At 52.1% G+C, this 24,217-nt stretch overlaps 3 protein-coding genes across 3 annotated transcripts in view; 2 read left to right on the top strand and 1 right to left on the bottom strand.

Annotated features, from left to right (window-relative positions):
- The window catches only part of LOC149994629 (F-box only protein 17), a 29,277-nt gene extending 21,050 nt beyond the window's left edge, over window positions 1-8,227 (top strand). The window contains exons 2-6 of the mRNA XM_090259416.1: window positions 776-1,138; window positions 1,900-2,011; window positions 4,904-4,999; window positions 5,850-5,985; window positions 7,286-8,227. Of these exons, the coding sequence (XP_090115542.1) occupies window positions 793-1,138; window positions 1,900-2,011; window positions 4,904-4,999; window positions 5,850-5,985; window positions 7,286-7,429 (834 nt within the window). The 5' untranslated portion in view covers window positions 776-792 and the 3' untranslated portion in view covers window positions 7,430-8,227. The remainder of the gene's footprint in view (window positions 1-775; window positions 1,139-1,899; window positions 2,012-4,903; window positions 5,000-5,849; window positions 5,986-7,285) is intronic.
- A 1,057-nt stretch (window positions 8,228-9,284) lies between these two features.
- On the bottom strand, window positions 9,285-12,258 carry MRPS12 (mitochondrial ribosomal protein S12). The gene is made up of 2 exons (XM_090259077.1): window positions 12,210-12,258; window positions 9,285-9,985 (listed from the first exon to the last, which is right to left on the bottom strand). Exons 1-2 carry the CDS (start codon window positions 12,256-12,258, stop codon window positions 9,615-9,617), a joined length of 420 nt encoding a protein of 139 aa, XP_090115203.1. The 3' UTR covers window positions 9,285-9,614.
- Window positions 12,259-12,780: 522 nt separating this feature from the next.
- On the top strand, window positions 12,781-23,879 carry SARS2 (seryl-tRNA synthetase 2, mitochondrial). Its single transcript, XM_090259415.1, has 16 exons — window positions 12,781-13,094; window positions 16,426-16,521; window positions 18,434-18,463; window positions 19,052-19,192; window positions 19,273-19,327; window positions 19,920-19,983; window positions 20,223-20,328; window positions 21,047-21,094; window positions 21,338-21,446; window positions 21,722-21,767; window positions 21,848-21,935; window positions 22,016-22,125; window positions 22,860-22,953; window positions 23,046-23,138; window positions 23,247-23,312; window positions 23,400-23,879. Exons 1-16 carry the CDS (start codon window positions 12,831-12,833, stop codon window positions 23,541-23,543), a joined length of 1,554 nt encoding a protein of 517 aa, XP_090115541.1. The 5' UTR covers window positions 12,781-12,830; the 3' UTR covers window positions 23,544-23,879.
- The last annotated feature ends 338 nt before the right edge of the window (window positions 23,880-24,217 follow it).

The following is a 24,217-nucleotide window of genomic DNA, read 5'->3' as shown; positions in this document are numbered from 1 at the left end:
TGGAGGGAGAGAGCTGAAAGAGAGAGGTGAGGGTGGGAGAAAGATGCTTGAAATTGAAATTCTGAAGAGGCTGTAATTGAAGCAAGGTCTCAGAGCAACCATGGGAGGGAGGGGCTGAGAGGAGGGCAGGTCAGGGAACAGAGAGGAAGGGTGGCATAAGGAAAGATCACCTACCTGAATATGGAAATCACCAAGAATGATGATGGGCACAGGGGAAGTGACAGTGAGCTTGAAGCTAAAATCATGGAGAAATGAGCAATAGTGATCTGAGCCAGCACATGATTCACAAGGTGGGTACCATCTACCCTGATGACAAGATTCATAGTTGGGGACTTTGGGGAAAGAAGGAGAGCTGTCTGGAAGCAGCACCAAGGAGCAAGATTTACCCACTTGGAAAGGCCACAGGAGAACTAGGTTCTGGTTAGAGCAAGAAGGTGACAAGAGTGTTCAATGAAGAGATTGAGGTAGTTCATGAGTTCCAAGGGCCCGAGTACTTGGGACAGGCTGAGCGATGGGGTGGAAATGGTTTCCTCCTGGTGGTTTTTCTCGTCTGTCTTCAGTGTGCTTATTGGTCACATACATAAAGTGCATATGTATACAAGTGCGCTGGCCAGAGATGGAAGCCATGGTTAACAGCCCTGGTGGAGTAGGTCTGACCAGTGGTCTTGCCCAAGAGGAAAAGCCCTTCGCCTTCAACCGCGTTCCGCAGTCAGGTGGCAGGAACTAGGTGCCCGGTTCTCGCGGCCCTGACCCTTCAACCCCTCTCAACCTGCAGGATTCCAGCCGCTGGAGATGGGCGCCCGGCCCTCGCGGCGGCAGCTGCCCGCGGACAAGCCCATAGCCTTGGACGCGCTTCCCCCAGAACTGCTGGTGCCAGTGCTGAGCCACGTGCCGCCACGCGAGTTAGTGACGCATTGCCGCTCAGTGTGCCGCGCGTGGCGCGACGTCGTGGATGGGTCCACTGTGTGGCTGCTGCAGCTGGCTCGCGACCGCAGCGCCGAGGGCCGCGCGCTCTACGCGATAGCCCAGCGCTGCCCGCCCAATAGCGAGGACAAGGAGTTCTCGCTCTGCGCCTTGGCGCGCTACTGCCTCCGAGCACCCCTGGGCCGCAATCTCATCTTCAACTCCTGTGGGGAAGGTGCGTATGGAGGGCGGGGCCAAACCACGGGGGCGGGGCCAGGTAGATCGAAGGGGCACGTGGGGTAGGGAAACCGAGGCCGAATTAGTGGGCGTTGCCAGGGCTAAGAAGGCAGGGGCGGGGCCAGAACAGGGAGTCAGGGGGCGTGGCCGAGGTATAGGTCCTTGGGAAACTGACTGGACGAGCTCAGGCTGTGGGCAATAGAGGGAAACGAAATGGATGGGCGAGACAGAACAGAGGACTGGGCTGTGTCAGGAACCACTAGTGCTGGGACTGTAGACTCCGTCCACGTGGCTAAAGAGGGTGGAGCCAGGGGAGGGCTGGGGAGAAGCCGATTGGGTGTGGTTGAGGGCGGAGTTTGCATAGAAACAAGGAGGTCTCCTTGAAAGACCTTGGGGGGAGGACCTAAGCAAGTGGGCGTGGCCAGTGCAGGATGAATTAGGAGGCCGTGGGGCCTGAGGCCGGGCCAGGAGACAAGCCGAGTAGTTAAGAGGCTGAAGGAAGAGGCAACTGTGTGGTAGGGGAAGGAGGCCGGAGTGGGACTGAAGAGGAGCTAAGTGGATCGGCAGAGCTGAGTGACGTGATTGTGCAGTGGGATCAGGAATGCCAGCTCTCGGGAGGCGGGGCCAGAGCAGAAGAAGCCGGGAAAGGAGCGCAGGAGGAAGGAGCTGGTGGGCGGGGGCAAGTTGGGTGGTGGCTGGCTCTAGGCTGGGCCAGCTAGCAGGTGAGTCCCTTGTCTTCAACCCTATTGTATCACACAGAGGGCTTCAGAGGCTGGGAGGTGGAACACGGTGGGAATGGCTGGGCCGTGGAAAAGAACCTAACACTGGTGCCGGGGGCTCCTTCCCAGACCTGTTTCGTGACTTCTTTCGAGTGAGTGGCCCTTGATCCCTGGGGCAGGGGCTTAAAGGGGGGCGTGGGACCCTACCCCACCGTCCTCATCCTCACCCTCACCCACCTTCACCCTCCCCTCATTTATTCAGTCAATCAATAAATATTTGTTGAGGGCCTGCCATATACCAGGCAGTGTTTTGTATGTCAAGATACAAGGAAAATTCAGAAAGATCAGGAACTTGCTGTTTTTTTCATTTGCATTTTAGATGTAGGGTTGGGGGAGACATTAAACACATAAACAGTAATATAACAGAACACAACAGAGTACTTACTCTCTGACAGATGCTTTACATATAACTTCATCCTGGCAACAACCCTGTGACATAGATACCATCATTATCTCCACTTTATAAGGGACAGAGGGTTACCAACATTTAGTAAGTGGTGGAGCTGAGACTTGAACCCAGGTGATCTGGCTCCAGAATTTCTGATTGGTTGGTTGATTTTCTTTATCCTCATACCCCATACCCATTTCCTTGTCTCCTGTCCCCGTAGTCAGCCATTCTCACATGACAGTATCCAGCTTTCTAGTAGTTGCCAGTATATTAGGAGTGAAGTAATAGCTCATTGCAGTTTTAATTTTAATTTACATGTTTTGATTTACTAATAATTAAGCATCTCTTCATATGCCTGTTAGCTTTTCAGGTTCTTTCAGTAAATTGCCTGTGCATATTTTCTATTAGGGCTGATGTCTATTCTTATTGATATACAAAAATTCCTTCTATATTCTAGATGTCTGTCCCTCGTCCATCCTAAACACTGGAAAAATTTCCCACTCTACCATCTGTAGTAACTCTGTCTATGGTGTTCTTTGTTGTTATTTTCATATGATCAAATTCATCTCTCCTTTCTTTGCTTTATAATTTCTTTTTGAATTTTTTAAAAAGACTTTATTTTTAGAGAGAGGGAAAGGGAGGGAGAGAAAAATCAATGGGTTACCTCCCACATACACCCTGATGGGGGGCTGGCCCGCAACCCAAACACATGCCCTGACTGGGTATCGAACCGGCAATCTCATGGTTCGCAGGCCAGTGCTCAGTCCACTGGGCTGCACTAGGCAGGGCTGAAATTTTGTTTAAAAAAGTCCTTTCCTATTCTTAGATTCTAACAATATTCTTTTATACTCTCTTCCAGTAAGCTCATAATTTTATCTTTCACATTTAGATCTTTAATCCACCTTTGAATGTCATGTTAGTTAAGGATCTAGTCCCCCTCTCCCACCTCCATATATTGAGCCCACTTTCTCAACACCATCTACTAAAGATCCCATGCCTCCCCCATGAAATATAGTGTTGCCTCTATCATTTTTGAAGTTCTGTCTCAGTCTATCCCTGAGCACCATGTTCTGTTCCACTAGGCAACTTAGTTCTTCCGCCAGTAAGACACTATTTCTATATTATGGCACATTCAATTTGTTACCAAAGAAACCCTGGTTCTTCTCAATGACACAGTAAAGGATCACAGACCAATAGGCCTATTAGTGTGCACACAAAGTTTATTAGTGAATGGGAGAGCAAAAGCAAGGGTAGCCAAAGGCCAGGTGGCAAGCTCGCCCTAGGGTGGCCAGAGAGCGAGTCCTTTGTTTTGAGGACTTATGTAGTTGGCAAGATGGGGGTGAAGAAGTTACATATTGACTGACAGATAAAGGTGGTGTCAGCTTTTCTCGGGGGCAATGTGACTCCCCAAACTTAGGTATGTGTGGGGGTCTGTTAGCTCAAATCCTTATCTTGCTCCAGACTCTATTTGTTCATCTCATTGTAAAACAGGTATGTGACAGAAGACAGTTAATTAAAGTTGGAATAGTTATGCAAAGACATTTATGGACTCTTCCTGTAAGCATTAGGGACTCCCTGGTAAAACAGACAGCAACAAATAGAGACCAGAGGCAGGCAATTAACCAAAGTTGTTTTATGGGCTTCTTTTGGGGGCACTTTGGACCCCCTTCCAAGCCTTGGAATGAAAGCAGTTTCAAAGGCTTTTCTTCCCAGATAGTGGAGAATGACACATAGAATTTCAAGGACTTTCCTCCTTCCATGTTAGCATGGTGTTTCTTGTATGTTGGAACACCTGGCAATATCAGACCCGGCCCAGGACTGCTGCATTAGCGGGTGAGACATGCCTTCCTCTGCTTCTAACCTCCTCTACTAAGTTCTCTCTTAGTTTGCAATGGTGAGGATCCTGCCTTTATTTCCCCTCTGCTATGCATTTGTAACAAAATGACAGGAGAAGAGCTGTTTACAAAGGTGTAGGCAGACCACAAGGGCTAGTAATAATGGGGGAAGGGTCATTACCACCCCTAGGCCTGACAGGGGTAAGGGCAGGAAGCAGTTACTGAAACATACAGCAGAGAAGGTTGTGAAGAGAGGGCCCTGTGGAGCTGTGCCATTTTGTTGACAGACACAGCAGTTCCAGGTGATCCCTTGGGAGGGGGCCAGGAGGTTAAATACCCCAACTTTACTCTCTCTTCTCACTTCTGTCTTCTGTGGGAGTTTCCATTGGTTGACACAACAGGAAGGAGAGGGTAAGGGAGACCAGTCCATACAGGCAATATAACCTCAGTCCTTGGGCCCCCACACTTTAGGAGGCCGCAGAATTCCCTGCTCAGTGTGAGCCTCCGTTTGTACTCATGTCCTAGCCCCCACAAATATCAGAGGCAGGCCTGCATCCGGGAGTCCAGGACAGGATGGAAAATGATGAAGAGATGTGAGTAGCCAATGGGGATGACCAGCGCACCACACAAGTTGTCTAGACAGCAAATTCTGAGGGGCTGCTTTGACAGGGTTGTCAGAGGAGGCTTCTGGGAGCCGATGACTTCTGGGCTGTGACTGTCTGCTCCACATACTCCCCCCTCCCCACCATCTCCTCACCCAGATGGTGCTTCAAGAGGCAGCTTGTAGACTTGGTGATGGAGGGGCTATGGCAGGAGCTGCTGGACAGCACCCAGATCGAGATCTGTGTGGCGGACTGGTGAGTGAAGAATGGCAACCTGCCCCCAGAGCCAACGGTGGTGGCAGCAGTTCTGCAAAAGGGACTCATTCATGTCATGCTCCCATCGATACCATGGGCTGACCACTGTTCCTGTGCCCCCTTCATAGTGAGGCTGAGAGGGCAAGTGATGCCTCAGGGAGCCCAAAGCCCCCACTCTGCACTCCTCCCCACCCTCTTCCCAGCAGGCCCGGGGTTTGTTGTTGACATGGGGTCCACTGACTGGCTTGGCTCAGTCTGAAACAAGGTATCACCTCTCACCCACTTCACGACCATCACCTGCAACTCCGCCCTGGCCCTAAGGGCTTGTGGACCCCAAGGAGTCAGAAGGGCTGGGAGCATTGTGCCCTGAAAACCGGCTCAGAAGGGGCAGAGTTGGTCCAGAGGCACTGGCTGGCTTCAGAGCTTGCAGGCCTGTGATGGGTCCTTCCTCTTAGAGCACTTAGGTTCCTTCACAAAGCACTCAGACTCCTCTTCCCTCCAGCTCTTGCGCCCCCACAAAAAATCCAATTTCTTCCCTGGGGTTCTGACTCCTCTCCAGAGCATCCAGTCCTACTCCCTCAGGCTCCCTGTCCCATCCCCCAGGTCTTGGTTTCTCCCAGAGCACCACACACCCCTGACCCAGTCTCTAGACTCCACCCCAAGAATGCCCAGGTTCCTCCCCCAGACTCTTCCCCCTAGAATCCCAGGCTGAGACCTCTCCATATGGGGTGTGGGTCTGTGCAACCCTGACCTGATCAAAGTGCAGGGAGGCTCAGCCTCCAGCCTCGCTCCTCCCAACCCAGAGATTGGGTGGGTGGCAGGTGCATCAAGGCTCACCCCTACCTGGCAGGTGGGGCGCCCGAGAGAACTGCGGCTGCATCTACCGGCTCCGGGTCCGCCTTCTGGACGTGTATGAAAACGAAGTGGTCAAGTTCTCCGCCTCACCCAACCCAGTCCTTCAGTGGACTGAGAGAGGCTGCCGACAGGTGGGTCCAGGCACTCTGCTCAGGCTCCCTTCTCAGCTGGTCTCACCACCAGGTATCTATCATAGTAACAGCTAACAGTCCTTGAGCCTAATTACATCCCAGGCCCTGTTCCAAGAGGTTTCCCTTTCACTTCATTAGTATAACAGCCTAGTTTTTCAACATGCATTTATTGAGCACCTCGCTCTATCCCCATTCTAGAGATGAGGAAACTGAGGCACAGGTCACGTGACTGCCCCAAGTCACACTAAAGTGTGCAGGCCCTGATTCAAGCCCAGGATGGCATCCAAGCCTGTGCTATCAAAATTATCACACCTCAGTTATCAAAGTAACCTTTCAGGTGGTTTTCTTCTTTCCACTCCTAGTCTCTCACCATCCAGAAAGATCCCATTACAAAGCGAGTCAGATCACCAGTCTTCCCTGCTTGTAACCCTCCCATGGCTACATCTCAGGGTAAAAGCCCAAGTCCTGTCATGCTGCTACAAAAGGAAATGAGGTGCCAATTCATGCTACAACATGGATGAACCTTGGAAACAGTATTAAATCAAGAGGCCAGACACAAAAGGCCACATATTGTAGGACTGCATTTATATGAAATGTCCAGAATAAGCAAAGCCAGAGACAGAAAGCAGATAGATTAGTGGTTGCCAGGGGCTAGGCGTTAGGGGGAATTGGAAGTAATAGCTAACAGATATGAGGGTTGTTTTTTTTTTTTTACTGGGGTATGGAATGTTCCAGAATTAGTGGTGCTGGTTGCATAACATTGTGAATGTACTAAACACCACTGACGTGTACAGTTTAAAATGGTTCATTTTATGTTAGGTGAATTTTAGATCAATAAAAAAAATTGCAAGACATTAAAAAGCCAGAAGCCAAAGTCTTCCTGTGGCCCAAAGGCCCCAAACCATCTGCTAATTACCTCCTTGCTCCCCTCACTGTACTCCATTCACACACCTACCTCAGGGCCTTTGCATTGACGGTCCTGTCTGGAACACTATTCCAGATCCCCACATGGCTCTCTCCCCTCCTTCAGGTGTCTGCTCAGTGGGGCCTTTGCTTACTCTCTTTACAACCATGTCCTCCTGCAGAACTCCCTCTGCTCCTACCTGCATCTATTTTCAGTGTCTGGGTCCCTTATTAGATGGTCAGCTCCAGCAAGGCAGGATGTTTGTGCTGATTTCCTCAATGCTGTGTTCCCAGCACCTAAAGTAGGGCCTGGCACCTACTCAGTTTGGGGGGCTATCAGTCCAGTTGGAGGAAGAGCCCACAAGTCCTCACCATCTCGCTCTCCTTCCCCACACAGGTCTCCCATGTCTTCACCAACTTTGGCAAGGGGATCCGATACGTGTCTTTTGAGCAGTATGGGAGAGACACACGCTCCTGGGTGGGGCACTATGGTGCCCTTGTGACCCACTCCAGCGTGAGGGTCAGAATCTGCCTGTCCTAGCCCACCAGCCTGATTAGGCCTTCCAGGACCTACTACCACCTGCCAGACATCCTTGCCAATCAAGGGCAGCTTTGTAGCTGGGTGCCTTGTTCCCAGCCAGCCTCCAGCAAACCCCACTTGCTGCTGCTTTAGCATGGTGACCCACATGCTGTATGAGGAACCAGGGATCCAACCAACCAGGCTGTCCACAGTTTCAGGGGGGGTTCGAGGAACAACTGAGACTTTTACTTTGCCTGCAAATTGTTTTCTCATGTGTGGATGTCAGCTGGTAAATTGAGTCAAAAAACAAAAGGCCAAAACAGGATTGCCAATGGGCATAAGCTGCTAACCACCCTGGCCAGGACCCTTGTTGGCATGTTTCCAGGTTAAGCTGATCGCTGGCAGGGAACAGAAGCCAGTCAGAAAAGCCTGCCCTGGAGGGGACCAACAGGGGCATTGAAGGAAACCCTTTGTTGTTTGGGGGAGACTCTGGGATTCAGCTCTGGGGCCCGTGGGACTTCCTCCAGCACTGCCCCATCAGCACCTCCCCTTTGGGCCAGACTGCCACTTTCTCGCAGAATCTGAGACCAGGTCTGTGCTGCGCCTTCTACCCATACCTTCTGCCTCTGACTCGGGCAGGTTGTCTCCTGTAAGACAACACTCTCCTTTGGTCCACTCGAGCCCACGTGCATACAAATTCCAGGAGCAAGGCATGCCATGAAGGAAAGCTCTCCTGTCCTGACTCCCCTTGTGTCTCCCTCTTTCCCCAGATGGGCACAGCGACCAAACTAGCTCAATAAAATTGGTGCTAACAATGAAGTGATGGGAAACTCGTCTGTAATCAATGCACTTACCTACCCCCTGCTCTGATCCTAAAAGGCCTTATGGAGTGTTCTCAATTGCGAGAACTGTGGAGGGATGCTAAGCACGGCTGGAAACGGAGGGAGCAACAAGGCTGCACTGCACAGCTCTGAGGCCAGTTCTCAGTTCTCTCAAAAGGTCTCAGGCAGGCATCATTATCAATGCCATTTAGTCCAGGAGGAAACTGGCTGAGTTTAATGACCTGCCCAAGGTCACCTGGCCAGTAAGTAGGGCAGGCAGGACTTGCACCTGACTTGGGCCCCAGAGTCCAAGGATATAAGAACAACCCTTACCAGTGCGGCTCAGCTGGTTGGGCATCGTTCTGCAAAGCAAAAGGCCGCCAGTTCAATTCCCAGTCAGAGCATATGCCTGGGTTGTGGTTTCGGTTCCTAGTCAGGGTGCGTATGAGAGGCGACCAATCAATGTTTCTCTCCCTCCCTTTCTCCCTTCCCCTCTAAAAATAAATAAATAAATAAAACCTTAAGGAAAAAAAAAGTACATCTTCTAATCTTACAATCTAACATGGCCAAGCATAAGATCAGGTGAAGTAGCGTTACTTTCAGAACCATTTTCCAAGGGATCAAACAGGCCCAGAGGTGGGTAACAAACCCAAAGTCACAGAACAACTAAGAGGCAGAGGCAGGATTTGAACCCACGTGTGTATGGTTCTGAGAATAACACAGAATAGAAGCTCCCATGTAGGCAGCAGCAACCCCCATTCAATCCTTTCTCAATGCCCCTTCATTGCCACCATTATAATTACTGACATTTGCAAAAGGAAGCCTGAGGATGGGGCTTTCCTTGCCCAGGCACCAGGGCTGGCAGGAAGGGGAACTGGGTCTCACTGTTGCCACCAGACTCAAAAACTTAAAATAGAGGACCCATTGCATGTGCTTTGTTCAGTGTCTAATTTTCACCGAACCCAACAAAGGGGATGCTGTGGGAAGAGGATGAAATAGAGGCCCAGAGGGCATGTCAGTTGCCAAGACCACACAGAGGGTGAATACTGGGCAAGTGATACAAATCACAACCACAGGGTCTGTGTATTTATTGCAACCCCTTCCCCTTAGATGGCAGTACAGTTTACAGTTCCAGCAGAAGAAGCCTTCTGCACCAACATGCTATACAGGGATACCAAGGGTGTTGGCAGAGGGGCACCTTTTTCTAATTCACACCCAGGACCTCCATGGACTATTATTGGTAGTCCTGATGGAAGAGGTGAAGCAAGGATACGAACCAGGGCAGGCTGCTTCTAGAGCTGGCCTAGCTTCCCAAAGATACTGTAGGAACCCAGAGACGAAGGTTCTTGTTCTGCATGAACCAGAGCACACCATGCGCCTGGTGGTCACTTCTTCTTCTGCACATGACCACAGTCATACTTGCCACGCACAACCTTGAGCTTGACGCCCGGAAGGTCTTGGGTACGGCCGCCCTCCACAAGCACGACATGGTGCTCCTGCAGGCTGTGGCCCTCTCCTGGGATAAAGCAGACGACCTCACGGCCGGTGCTGAGCCGCACGCGGCAGCACTTGCGGTTGGCTGAATTGGGCTTTTTGGGTTTACGAATGAATGTGCGCAGAACTACACCCTTCAGCTGCGGACGGCCTTCTGTGGCACCCAGTTTCGGAGGCGGCCACTTTGGAGGGCCCCGGCGATGCATCTGGTTCAGGGTAGCCATGGGGCGGGTGGCCCAGAGCTGCGGCACCAGGGCTAGACCTGGAGAGACACACGGGGAGGGCAGAGCAGGATTATTATCACATTGAACGGGTAATAGTATTAGCGATTTAATTCTGGTGTTCTAAGCCCTGGCTGGTGTGGCTCAGTGGATTGAGTGCCAGCCTGTGAACCAAAGGGTCACCTGTTTGATTTCTAGGCAGGGCACAGGCCTGGGTTGCGGACGAGGTCCCCAAGTTGGGGCACGTAAGAGGCAACTACACATTGATGTTTTTCTCCCTCACTTTCTCCCTCCCTTCCCCTCTCTAAAAATACATAAATAAAATATTTTTTAAAAATCTGGTGTTCTAGGCACTGTTCCAAGCACTTCACCGGGTGCCTGTTTACATCTTGGGGGTACTCATAGATAACAGTAATAACAAGTAACATTTATTGAGCAACCACCACATGTTAGGTTCTATTTTAAGCATTTTACATGAATTAACTCATTTCATTCGGCAAGGAAAGTATTAATTTTAATGCTGTGTAAAAAGAATAATAAAAACAAATGGGCTCACAATGTTCACCTACTGTTCTATACATCACACCTACATTAACTCGTGCCATCCCCACAGCAACACCATGGGGTATTCCACGCATGTCACTCCTCCTCCTCTTGTCACACCCGCTTCCAAACTCTGTGAACAGATCTTGTCAGTTGAAATTTCAAACAGACTCTTGCTCCCTGCTTCATTGCCTGGGGTCCTGTCTACCCTCTTCTCCTGTGTCCTTCTCCTCCTGGGTCTTCCCACTCCCACTATCTGCTCCAACATGCAACCAGAGGGACCCTGTGGACAGCTGGGTCAGGTCACACCCTTCTCCTTAGAGCCCTCCTGTGGGGCCATCTCACACAGGTAAGAATCAAAGTCCTCCCCCCAGGCCCCACACGGTCTGCACCTGATACTTCCTTGACTTCATCTCCTCACTCACCCCCTTGCTCACCCAGCTGCAGCCCGTGTCCCCAAACACACCAACAGAAAGGAGACCGGCGTGGCTGCACTGGAGGAAGAGGAAAGGCAGGTGGGGAGAAAACATATTTCCAAGGCAGACCCACAGGGTTTGTTCATGGATAGAATGTAGGATGCAAGAAGACTCTAAGAGCCCTAGCTGGTGTGGCTCAGTGGATTCGGCACCAGCCTGTGGACTGAAAGATCGCCCGTTCGATTCCCAGTCAGGGTACATGCCTAGGTTGTGGGCCAAACCCTCAACTGGGGGTGTGCGAGAGGCAGCCAAATTATTTATTTTTCTCTACCTGTCTTTCTCCTTCTTTTCCCCCCTCTCTCTAAAAATATAAATAAAATCTTAAAAAAAAAAAAGACTCAGAGATAACTGGATTCTCTTCAACATTTATTGCGCACCTACTGTGTCTTGGCCCCAATAATGGAGACACAGTGGCGACTGAGACAGCCCTGGACTGTGCCCTCTTAAGAGTTCCCTGTCCATGGTTTGAGGTCCACCTTTTCCTCTATCACTAGCACGGATGCCCTTTCACATCCAAACTCCCTTCTGTATACTGTTCATTTCCACATCTCCTTTGTCTCAAGTTACAGCAGAATCCTCAAAGAGGGATGAGACAGTCCTAGAAGTCCTGCCCTTCAGCAAGACTCTTCGCCTCTCAGTGACTCTGTCCTCTATGATCACATCTGCCTCCTGAGCACCATGTGTGAGAGGCTACTATGAAACCCAGGTGTGATGCTAACTCAGCTTCCCCAGGCAAGGGTGCAGGCCTGTCTTGCCCAGCCTTGTGATCCTTGATGAGTGGCAAACAAAGTGCTTAATAAAGATTTGCACGGTAAATAAGTAAATGAGATACCTCACAAAGGGCATGGCTCATGAGAAGCATTTTAATGTTTGTAAAAGGAGTAAGTTCATAAATCGTCCTACTCAGTGCCTGGCACACACAAGGCTCTTGAAAAATATCAGCTGAATGAATGAGTTAAACGCCTTGATTGGATGTCTCAACCACGGGTGATATTTGTTAAGTACAGCAGTTACTGAAGAAATAAATAATTGAACCAGACTCCTGGTTCTCACGTGACACAAAGCAGCCCTCATCGCAACTCCTTCTCACATCTTGCTTTGGCACCCCGAGCTCCGCCAAAACCCATCGCGCAACCAACCTTGATTTAAAACCCCGATTCCCTCGGGTCTGCGGCAAAGGCACCCAAGTCCTAGAGGAGATAACCCTCATCCAACCTCGTCTCTACAGCCCCCAAACCCCACTCACCATTACTTCGGGACGTGTTGAGGCTACGGAAAAGGCCGGACCAGGACATTCTGCCTCCTGCAACGTCCCTATTTTAGGGGATAACAGATTCAGAAAGGAGTAGGTGAAAACGGCCTAGTTGGGCAAGGATCCAAATCCTCCCCTTCCCGCTCTCGGGACCTTCTGGTTAAATTTAAGGAATTCCTTCTGACGCCTCGTCTGGGTAGGCTCTTGGGGACCCAACAGACCGCGCCCGCACACTAAAGCAAAGGGAACCTGAGAGAACCGAAGAGGTTTAGAGATACCTCCAAGGATACCTCCGACCTCACCGACCCTAGTAAGGCCCGCAGACACGCTCAACCGGCCTCTTGCCACTATTAGGAGGAAATAACAAAGGTTGGCACAGATCGGCTGGTCCTGCCTCCCACGTACACCGAAGGGGCGTAGCGCAGACTGCTATTAGGCAACGACAAAGCCAATCTCAGCAAACTTTTTTCATTGAACCGATTTTTGCTCTATGGGAGGGGCTCACCTATGCCAGGGTCTGAGTGGCTCATCCCGAGCAGGGTGACTGCTTTGCAACTGGCCTAAACGCGGAGTGGGCGGGACGAAGGGTGTGTGTCTGCTAGTTCCCCGGCCAAGATGGCTGCGTCCATATCGCGGCGCTTGTGGCCTTTGTTGGCCTGCCGAGGGCTCCGGCCCCGAGGAAATCGTGTCTGCAACCAGAGCCCAAGAAGTTTCACAACCGAGAGACAAGACCGGAACCTCCTGTACGAGCACGCGCGCGAGGGCTATAGTGCGCTCCCGCAGCTGGACATGGAGCCGCTGTGCGCATGCCCGGAAGAAGCCGCGCGCACCCTGGAGCACCGCAAGGGGGAGCTGCGGCCGGACGACCTGCCGTCGATCGTGAGTGCGCTTGCGCGGGCCAGCTGTCCTGGGGCCAAAGCGCTTTGCCTATTGGCTGTTCGCTTTACGGACAAATGGGCTTGCGGGATGCTTTCCAGCTGGGAGCGGTCTTACTGCAAGAACTTGAGTTTCTTCTCAGGTATAACGGGTATTGTGCTTGGGCCTCACGGATGTGCTAGTTGTTCACGGAGTGCAGAGTCCCTGCTCTCTATAAACATTCATCAGGTGCCTGTTCCATAAAGCGTGCTGGGTATCTTCTCTGCGCTAGGAACTTTGTGTAGTGTCCTCTCTGCTTCGACTTCGTACTAGGCTTATCCTAAGACCAAATGCAAAGAAAAGGGGGGACCGGGATGTGAATCTTACGGGGGTGGGAGAGTCCAAGTGGTTCTTGCCTTTGGAGAATGAGAGCAGGCGGTTAAATAGGGTTATTTAATGAATGAACAGATATTTAGAGAGCACCTATCTGTGTTCCGGGTGTTGAGAATAGGTGGTGAATAATAATAAAATACTTAGCACTTATATAATGCTACCTTTTGGGGAACTGGAATCGAAATCACCATACTTATAGGTCCCGCTGAGGTGCTGAGAATGGTGGGGACTCCAAATCCTTGCAGCCCTCTCTTGGACTTGCCTACCATCCGGTTCTATGTGCTTTATACATATTAACCTCATTTAAATTTTGCAAGAATACTGTGAAGTAGGTGCCATTCTTTCCCCCATTTTATCAGAGGAGAAACTAAGGCTCAGAAAAGTTAATCAACTTACCCAAAATCATGCAGCTAGTAAGTGACAAGTAGGAATTTGAACAGTGCTGTTTGGCTCTGGAAACCAATCTTAACTACTCCACTATGCTTACTCATGAGCAAAGTGATCTGAGTTCACAGTCTAGTGAAAGAGAGATATTTAACATATAATTAAAAACATAATTAACCTTTGGTAAGTGCTGTGAGGATAGAGTAAAGGACACTGGGAGGGCTTCTCAGAGGAGGTGGCATTAGACAAACATCTGTAGAATGAGTGAGGTTAGTTAGGAGAACAGAGGAGAAGAGTGTCCCAAGTGGAGGGACCACCACTACTAAAGCACAGAGGTAGGTCATTTAGAGTGTCACACCCTTTAGTAGGGTTTTCCAAACTTCGTGGCTGAGAGTAAGAAATACATTTCACATCCTGATCTAGTATACACACCCAAAGATGAAACTGAAGTTTTATTGACAATTCTTGCTATGTGTGGTGCATTCTTATGTTTTGTTATATTCTATTTAATTTTAAAAGTGCTAGCTTAGACACCCAATAGAATAGCTATTATCAAAAAGCAGGAAGTAACAAGTGTTGGCAAAGGATGTGGAGAAATTGGAACCCTCTGCATTGTTGGTGGGAATGTAAACTGTCACATCCACTGTGGAAAAACAGTCTAGTAGTTCCTCCAAAAATTAAACAGTTACCATAAGATCCAGCAATTCCACTTCTGAGTATATACCCCAAATAATTGAAAGCAGGGACTTGAACACATATTTGTACACTGATGTTCATGACAGCATTATTCACAATAGCCAATATGTGGAAATAACCCAAGTATCCATTGAAAGATGAATGGATAAACAAAATGGGATACACACACACACAAAATGGAATATTGTTAAACTTTAAAAAGGAAGTTCTGACATATGCTATATCATGTTTGAACCTTGAGGACATTATGCTAAGTGAACAAATGCACTCATAAAAAGACATACTATATGATTCCACTTAGAATAATCAATTTCATAGAGACAGAATGGTGGTTGCCAAGGGTTAGGGGAGGGAAGAATGGGAGTTAGTGTTTAATGGGTATACAGTTTCAGCTAGGGAAGGTGAAGAAGTTCTGGAGATGGATAGGGGTCATGATAGCACAACAGTGTGAATGTACTTTGTACTTTGTGCTACTGAACTGTACACTTAAAAATGACAAAAATGGCCCTGACTGGTGTAGATCAGTGAATTGAGCACTGGCCTGCGAACCAAGGGGTTGCTGGTTCGATCCCCAGTCAGGGCACATGCCTGGGTTGTAGGCCAGGTCCCCAGTTGGGGGCATGTGAGAGGCAACCACACACTGATGTTTCTCTCCCTCTTTTTCTCCCTCCCTTCCCCTCTCTCTAAAAAGAAAGAAATAAAACTTTTTTTTTTTTTAATGACAAAACTGGTCAATTTGATGTACATTTACCGCAATGTTTTAAAGTGCAGATTTAGAGATCCTAAATTAATTTTAGAACCCACTAATGGATCACATTCCAAAGCTTGAAAAACACTTCTTTAGGGCATAAAGTGTGAAGAGGGATACGGTATGTGGCTTTGCAGGTAACAGCAAGGCATGCGGTTTGCTCCTGGAGATTGCGGAGCTGTGGGTGCTTTCAGGCGAGAGAGGAGTTGTGTAAGGACTCTGGCCGATTGGAGGCTGGGCAGCTCACACAGGGATCCTCGTGGGAAATGACAGGATCTGGGATGGCCAGGAGAAGGGAAGTAGGGGAGGACAGATTTGATGGATATTCACAGGCAGAAAGGACAGGATGCCTCAGGGCTGGCGTGGCATCCAAGAGGAGGCCCAGGGCTTTGGGGTGAGGGACAGAAGTTGGTGGGGCTGGCCATAAGAAGGAGGAGCACATTTGAGGGAAATGCTTTTCTTAGAGTGATTCTTGCACATGGTGAGCATGAAGTGTCTGGGGAACATCCAGGAGGAGCCACCAAGTGAGCAGCAACCCACCCTGCAGTCTGCTTTCCCCTTTGGATTTCCAGCCCAGGGTAGCAGGACAGTGTTTATACCATTTTGTTGAAGGGCAACTGCAACCTGAGAGGACAAAGGGGTTTGCCCAGGGATTTGGGCTCCCAGAGGGCCTCCACGTCAATATGTATGCCCAAGAAATGAGAGCTGGGGTGCCGGTCTCTCACCCCTCCCGACCCCTGTGTTGGAGAGCTCAGGGTAGCTGCTGTGGCGGCCCCTAGGATAGAGGCTCTTTTGCTCTGACGTGAGAGTCGAGCAGCAAGCAGCAGCCTCAGCTGGCAGGGGCCTCGGCTCCATGTCCTCAGTGCCCAGATCCTTTCACCCTCTGGCTCTGTGGCCCTCAGGATGCCCTGTTCAGCTCCCCTTAGGGTCCATCATCCAATCCAGGAGACTGAGAAAGAGAAGCATCAGGAAGTCCTAGTACTGAGCGGAAGGAGGGAAGAATGGCTACCAGGGGCAGTGAGGGTCTCTGCCTCACCCCACCACTGGTCCCCGTGGCCAGTGGTATGAGGCTCCAGCCAGAAGGGGTGAAGGACAGTGGCCACTTCACATCTTTCCCACTGTGTTCACCCCCAGATCTCGACATGGCAGGAGCTGAGGCAGCTGAAGGAGCAGATCCAGAGCCTGGAGGACGAGAAGGGGGCCGTGGCTGAGGCAGTGCGGGCCCTGCTGGTAAGCATGGGGGTCCTAGGTGGGTGGGTGGTGGTGGCAGGGTGCCTCTGGCTGCTTTTTCTTTTTTTTAATCCTCTTTCGAGAATATGTTATTGATTTTAGAGAGAGAGGAAAAGGGGGTAGAGGGAGAAACATCGATGTGAGAGAGAAATATCAACCAGTTGCCTCTCATACATGCCCCAACCAGGGATCAAATCCGAAACCTTTTGGTGTATAGGACAACGCTCCAAGCAATTGAGCCACCCGGCTTGGGCACCTCCGGCTGCTTTTAATGAGAAACCCAGTTTAGGGAACTTGAAGGATGTGAACAGTCGTTACTTCACATAACAAGCCGTCCAGGACCCTGGGCTTGATCAATTAGCAGCTTCTCCAGCATCCCCAACCCAGTTTATTTTCCTCTCTTTTCACCTATGACTTCACCGTGGTGACTGGAGCTCAGTTTTCCCTCTCACAGTTCCAAGGTGGCTGTCTAGTACCGCGTCTCCTTTAGTGACTCTGCCAGAGGCAGGAAATGGGACTTTGCTGGCTTGAGTGCCTTTTCCAAGAACAGGGAGACCTTCCATGAAGCTTCCAGCAGAGTCCGCTCACTCGTGGCCTGGAAGCCCCACCTCTACACCCATCAGCCGCGAGAGGCAACCTCATCTGTGTCCACATTCCCTGAACTCCAGGCTGCCTAGGCGGGCAGACTGAGTTGGGGGTCTGTGGGAAAGGAGGAAGGAGGGCAGGCGAGTTTGGATTAGACAGCCAATAACATCTACCACAGAGGACTGAAAAATAGTCATAAAAACAATAGCAGACGTGTATATACCAATCACTGTGTGCCAGGCACTGTTCTAGGAGTTTCCCTTACTCTTAATTCTCACAACAACTCTGAGACAGTTACAATACAAACCCAGTTCTAAAGCTCAGGAAGCTCCTCAAGAGATTAAAACATGTCTGAGTCTCACAGCCAGGAAGTGGGAGCAGCAGGATTTGCATCCAGGCATTGGGGCTGCTTTTCACTACTCTGCCGGAAGGCCTCTTGCAACACTGATTACATCTCCCAGGGACCTATTGTGTGTGTGCCGGGCCCTGGGCCACATGCAGCACAGGGGGCAGACTGTGAAAACCACAGAGTTGAGCCCTGGCTGGTGTGGCTTGGTTGGTTGGAGTGTTGTTCTGTGCACCAAAAAGTTGCAGGATTGATTCCCAGTCTGGACACATACCTAGGTTCGACCCTGGTCCGAGCGCATACGGGAGGCAACCAGTTGGTGTTTCCCTCTCTCCTATCTTCTCTCCCTCCGCCTCTCTCTATAAGCAATGAGAAAATGTCCTCAGGTGAGAATTGAAAAAACACATTTGCTCTCAGTTAACAGCCAGTGCCAGCACATCTTCTCAGGGAAGCCATGCACCAACCTGCTGCGGGGGCAAGGGCGGGGCGGTCCTATTGTCATTTCATTTCACAACTGGGGATACCAAGGCTCAGAGAAGGGCAGAGAGTTGCCAAAGGCACAAAGCTGGTCAGCTCTCAGCATTCAGACCAGGTCTCTCTGATCCCCTCTGCTGCTCAGCACATAGACGCTCAGACTGTCAGAGGACCTTGGTTGCAGGCCTCCAAATACCCACTCACACTACCTTTCCTAGCCTCAGTTTTCTCATCTACAAAATGAGGTCACGTTGATGCCAACCTCATGAAGTACGTTATGAACAAATAGGATCGTGTGAGGGCCCTCTGTACAGAGCCAGGCACAAGGCAGCGCTCAATAAACAGGCTATAGGGATGATTATTATAATGTTATTTTGCCTTCTTCCAGCATTACTGACAGAAGCTGAGGCACAGTTAAGGAGAGGCCCAGCCAGGTATTGGCAGAGCAAGGAATGTCCCCACCCCCAGCTCCATCAACCTAATCACCCTGTCTCTCTTTTCTACCAGGTGAACCAGGACAATAATCAAGTGCAGCAGGTACTACTGGGAGTTGCTGTCCTGTCCCCGGTGGAGGCTGGGCAGCAGATACCATATTAGTCATGATTCCCCTCGTTGTGTGTGACAGTGATGGTCATGAGTCCTCCACTGTATGTGACAACTCAAACAGGATTAAGGAAAAAAGGAAACCAGGCACTGTCAATTCATGAAACTAAAATGTAAGCTTCAGGTACAGCTGGATCCAGGTACAGCTTATTCCCAGACCAGCTTTCTCCCCTTGGAAGGAGGCAGAGTCAGGTGCAAAGAGAACTGCTTCCCTGATAGCTCCAGCCACAGTCCTGGGGCTGATTCGCATGAGTTTGGCTTGTGTCATGGGCCTATCTTTGAGCCAATCACTGTGGCCAAGGCAGTGGAATGTTCCAGTAATCCAGGCCTAAGTCATATCCCCATGGATGTGCCATGTGAAGGTGAGGGGAGAAAGGAGGTTTCCTACAGGAAATTAAGGATATGGAGCCAAAAGAGGAGGCAACAAATATCTCCCACAAGGATCTGCTGGCCAGGATCCAGGGAAGGATCCAGGGACTCCCCAGCCCTGTCCTCGGCTGACCCTGCTCGCCCTACCCTCAGGACCCCCAATATCAGAGTCTGCGGGCACATGGTCGGGACATCCGGAAGCAGCTTATGCTCCTGTACCCCAAGAAGGCCCTGCTTGAGGAGCAGTTCTACCTGCGGGCGCTGAGGCTGCCCAACCGGACCCACCCAGATGTGGTAAGCCCTGTGCTGGGCAGCAGGAGGCCAGGGGCTTGCCTGGTGTCACCTTCCTGGTGATGCCCTCTGTCTCCCTGCAGCCCGTCGGGGATGAGAGCCAGGCCCGAGTGCTGCACATGGTGGGAGACAAACCAGGTGGGCCACACTCAGACCCAGGGACCCCAGGCTGGGGGCAGGGCTCCTAGGGTCCAAGACTGCGCTGGTACCTGTAAAACCCCAGGTACAGTGGGTGGTGGCTCCAGCTTCCTGCCTCACTGGCTCTGGCTGAGGGGGTCCGTGAGGCAGGCAGGTCAGTTTTCATTCTCTCTCCCCTCACCTCATCGGCCCTCTCACCCTGTCTGTCTATGCCCGAGCGGGTATCTGGTGGGCTGGCTGGCTCTCACATGCTTTTCCTCCCTGGCCCCCTGCATGTCCCCCTCTCTCTCTGATTCTCTCTCCTTTTCAGCTAGTGTTCCCTTCTCCTTCCCTGTTCCCCTTCCTCTCCTGTTCTGCCTCTGCCTTCCATCTTTTTCCGGCTCCCATCCCTGCCCTCATCTCATTCCCTTTGTTTCTCTCTCTGTGTCTCTTGCTCTCTTCTCTTGCTGTGCCTCCGTCCCTTTCCATCTCTGTTTTCCTCTCTCTTTTTCTCTCCCTTTCTGTCTTACTGCCTTCCTGCTGTCTCTCTAATCTTCGTTTTCTGTCCCAGTCCCCACCCTCTCTTACCCCATTGCTTTTCATCCACATCCAGCTTTCTCCTTCCAACCCCGGGGCCACCTGGAAATTGCCGAGAAACTTGACATCGTCCGTCAGAAGTGAGCCCCCCTCTCAGCCCCTTCTGCCCAGCCCTCTCCACCCCAACAGTTGGCTTCCAGCCCTGCCTCCCCCTGGCCCAGCGTGGGATGTGGAACCACCAAGGCCGCACCCTGCATGAATGTTTGATGCCCAGTTCCCCGTTTGGCAGCTGGGCCTCTGCCCCAGGGTGCTTGGGGCTCCTTCTCCCTCCGCAGCCCTGACCCACATGCCCCCACTTGTGTGCCCATCTGTCTCCCAGGCGCCTATCCCATGTGTCTGGCCACCGCTCCTATTACCTGCGTGGGGCTGGAGCCCTCCTGCAGCACGGCCTGGTCAACTTCACACTCAACAAGCTCATCCACCGGGTATGGGCAAGGATGGGAGGGCTCCCTGGAGGGGGTGGCATTGAAGCTGAGCTCAGAAGGCTCAAGGTGTTGAGGAGGGGGTGTGAGTTCTGTTCCAGTCATGGTTTTCAGAATTTTATATGTATCACTGACACATTTGATTTTTATGGCAACTTTATGAGGTGGGTGCTAGTGTTATCCCCACCATAGAGAGGGAGAAATTGAGGCCTGGAGAGGGGAGTAAGTAGCCCGAGGCTTCTCAGCTAGGGTGTAGGCTGAAGGCAGAACCTGTGCCGATAGCCACCGCACTCACTGCCTGCCACGTAGAGGGAGTGTTGGGGAAGCAGCGTGCATTGAAACTGGAGGGCTCAGCAGGGGCCGGATGCGTGGGGCACTGGCCATGGTGAGGGCCTTGGACTTGACCTGGGGAGCCACAGAAGGCTTTGTTTAAGCAGGGAGGGACACAACCAAACTGTACACCTGGCTGCCCCGTATGGTATGATCTGAGCGTGGGAACAACGAAGCACCACAAGAGGGTCCCCGTGACAGGGACATCAGGGCCCAGGGCCAGCTCCAAGCCCACTGCTTGGCTTTCCTCAGTTTCCTCTGAAGTGGAATGGACTTTGGAGTGACAAGGGGGCATCACTGGCCCATTTGCAGTGTCCCTTCTCCAGGCCCGATCTTGGGGTCTGGTGGGGGTCCTGGCTGGGTTTCTCATCCCTTCCCTCCCCCCACACAGGGCTTCACCCCCATGACGGTGCCAGACCTTCTCCGAGGAGCTGTGTTTGTGAGTGAGGATCTGTTCTCCATGCCGCACTGTGTGTCAGGCCCATCCTGGGGCCCCAGGCCTGGAGACCAGGCGGTCTGCCCTGAGGAAACAGTCCTGGGGCTAGCTTGAGGGGTCAGGATGGAACAGGGAGGCCCGGGTGATTCCAGATGCTTCTGGGGGACAAGCAGGGGTTGTGATCACAAAATGGAGGATGCCATGGTCACCTGTCCCCTGACCTCTGTGACTTGGCCTCCTCCTCAGGAAGGCTGTGGGATGACACCAAATGCCAGCCCATCCCAAATTTACAACATTGACCCCTCCCGCTTTGAAGACCTCAACCTGGCTGGGACAGCAGAGGTGGGGCTTGCAGGTGAGCACCTGCCTGGGGCAAGGGGTAAGGAGTACACCGCTCAGAGCAAGAGGGATTGTAGGGGGACAGCGTGGAGCACGCTGGGTGGCACTGCCTGCTCAGGAGACCACAGCAACCCCAGGGCTGACGTGTACAGTTCCAAGTACAGTGAGGGTCCAGCCACATCCCTGACAGAAGGCTGTGTCTGCTGGAGGGGTACCTTTTCTAACCCTCGAGAAAGCTGCCTGTGGGTGGAAGGCGGCCCTGGCCGACCCGTGCTGTCCCTCTCCTCTCAGGCTACTTCATGGACCACTCCGTCGCCTTCAGGGACCTGCCAGTCAGGTGATGCCCAGTTCCTGTAGACCTTTTCCCCACCTGTCACATTCCTTCCCTTCCCTGACCCCACCCCCATGCTCCCCCAGGATGGTTTGTTCCAGTACCTGCTACCGGGCAGAAACAGACACGGGAAAGGAGCCCTGGGGGCTATATCGCGTGCACCACTTCACCAAGGTTGGCATAGCAGCAGCTTGGGGGGCGGTCACCCCAACAGCCCAGGGTCTCCTGACTCCTGTACCCCTACTCTGCCCCAGGTGGAGATGTTTGGGGTGACAGGCCCAGGGCTGGAACAGAGCTCGCAGCTGCTGGAGGAGTTTCTGTCCCTGCAGATGGAGATCTTGACAGAGCTGGGCTTGCACTTCCGGTGCGGAGGGGGCGGCTGGGACGGAGGATGAGGGGAGTGAGGAGGTGGATACTGAGCTAGTGCTTCTCCATTTTGAAAATCCTCCCCACTTCTCCCCCTGCCCCCTTTCCCTGTATTACGATTATATATAGGCATCTGTCTGCCTGTCAATCTCTGACGTCCTCATTAGGATTATGGGGTTGTAACCACAGCGTAAGCAGCACAGGGTCGAACTCCAGGGCCGAGACCCAGGCCCCTTCCCTCCTGTTGCTCCCCATCCCTGGGTTGCTGCCTCTTGTTCACGGTCCCTGATGGCTTCTCACAGCCCCTGGAGAAGGGGGCATTCCCCTGGATGTTGGATGCCTACTTCCCCTCTCACTGTCAGTCACTTGGAGCTTTCAAAAGACGTTGAGTAAGCAAACACCTTTCTGGGTGACCCATTACAAAATTTGGGGTGCCATTATCACAGACAGTGGAACTGGCCATGGTAAACAGCCAGGAGATGAGGCCATGTGCCCTTTCTCCTTCCCGATCTCTCCCATCAGCTCCTTTCTGTCCCTCCTCCTCTATCACCTTCTCCATCACTCCCCTAGGCCTCAAGGAGGTGCCCCCTTTGCCCTTTGCCATTGTCTTCTTTTTTACTTCCATTGCTCACTTTTTTGGCCACCTTCTCCATCATTTCCATTTTTTCTCTCTCCTCCTCCTCCTCCTCCTCCTCCCCCTGAACTTTGCCTTGTCTTTGTCCGTGGCTGCAGGGTCCTGGACATGCCCACCCAGGAGCTGGGCCTTCCTGCCTACCGCAAGTTCGACATTGAGGCCTGGATGCCAGGCCGGGGTTGCTTTGGCGAGGTGAGCCCTCGCTCCAGTGGGGACATGGTGGAAGGAGGATGACACCGCCTCCCATGGCTGATCCTCTCAGCCCACCCAACCCCCTTATCTAGGTCACCAGTGCTTCCAACTGCACAGACTTTCAGAGCCGCCGCCTCCACATCATGTTCCAGACGGAGGCTGGGGAGCTGCAGTTTGCCCACACGGTGAGCGCCCACACTCCTGCACCTCCACTCCCACGCCACTTCACACGCCACCTCAGCCCCTCCCTGGGAGGCCCAGCAGGCCTTGGTCTGAGCGTGCTTCTCTCCCAGGTGAATGCCACAGCCTGTGCTGTTCCCCGCCTGCTCATCGCCCTCCTGGAGAGCAATCAGCAAAAGGTGAGGGGACCAAAGGATTGCACCCAGAGGGGCAGAGGGCCGAGAGCTAGTGCCATGGCAGTGTCCTAAGGTCTGCTCTGTCCCCAGGATGGCTCGGTCCTCGTGCCCCCTGCTCTCCAGCCCTACCTCGGCACTGACCAGATCATAGCTCCCACCCACATGCCTCTCCGGTACATTGGGCCCAACCAGCGCCAGAAGCCCAGGCTCCTGGGCCAGCCTGTCTTGAGCTGAGGACTCATCAGCCACAAGGGTTGTTGCTGCTTCCTAGAGCTCAGGGGACCCTGGATCCCTGGGACCTGTTCTGGGCCTCTCCTGACATCTATATTCCTCATGTCAGCTCCACGCCTGGGCCTGTGGACTCCAGGGTCCACCTCTCCTTCCCTGCTTCCTCAGAATCAGTCAGCGACCCTGTTGTCATTGGGGGTCCCAGCCTGTATTGGGAAGCAGGACCTCTGGGGACTTAAAGGCTCTAGGGGTGGGGGGAGGAGAGGTCTCCACACCTACTTTCTTCTTCCCTCCCCACCTCAGTGCTTAGCAGAAGGCCCCCAATAAATGGTGAGAACAACAGCCTTTGTGGATCTGTGAGCAAGGTCATGGGTGCTGGGCAATTGCTCAGAAGCACTAAGTCATCAAAGGGCCATGACTTCAGGGGCTATGGCCAGAAGTGTCCAGCAACTCCCAGGGCAACTGGATGGTAGCTTGGGGGCCACTGGGGCAGCTGAGAGGATGCTGCATGACATCTCATACTTTAGGGCAGTGGCATTTCATTCTGATCCATTTCAGCCTCACTCCTCCATCCCCATTTCCGGGTGGGGTCCCAGTAGGCAGTACAAACTCGCTCTTCCCCTGGGTGTGCCTGTTGCAGCACGTGGAGCCGTTTTCCCAGCTCCTCTGGCCGCAGCCTC

This window comes from Furipterus horrens, unplaced genomic scaffold, assembly GCF_987537825.1.
Source record: "Furipterus horrens unplaced genomic scaffold, mFurHor1.1.pri manual_scaffold_13, whole genome shotgun sequence".
Classification (NCBI taxonomy): Eukaryota; Metazoa; Chordata; class Mammalia; order Chiroptera; family Furipteridae; genus Furipterus; species Furipterus horrens.
The sequence above is the reverse complement of the archived record's forward strand: the minus strand, read 5'-3'. Positions and strand labels throughout refer to the sequence as shown.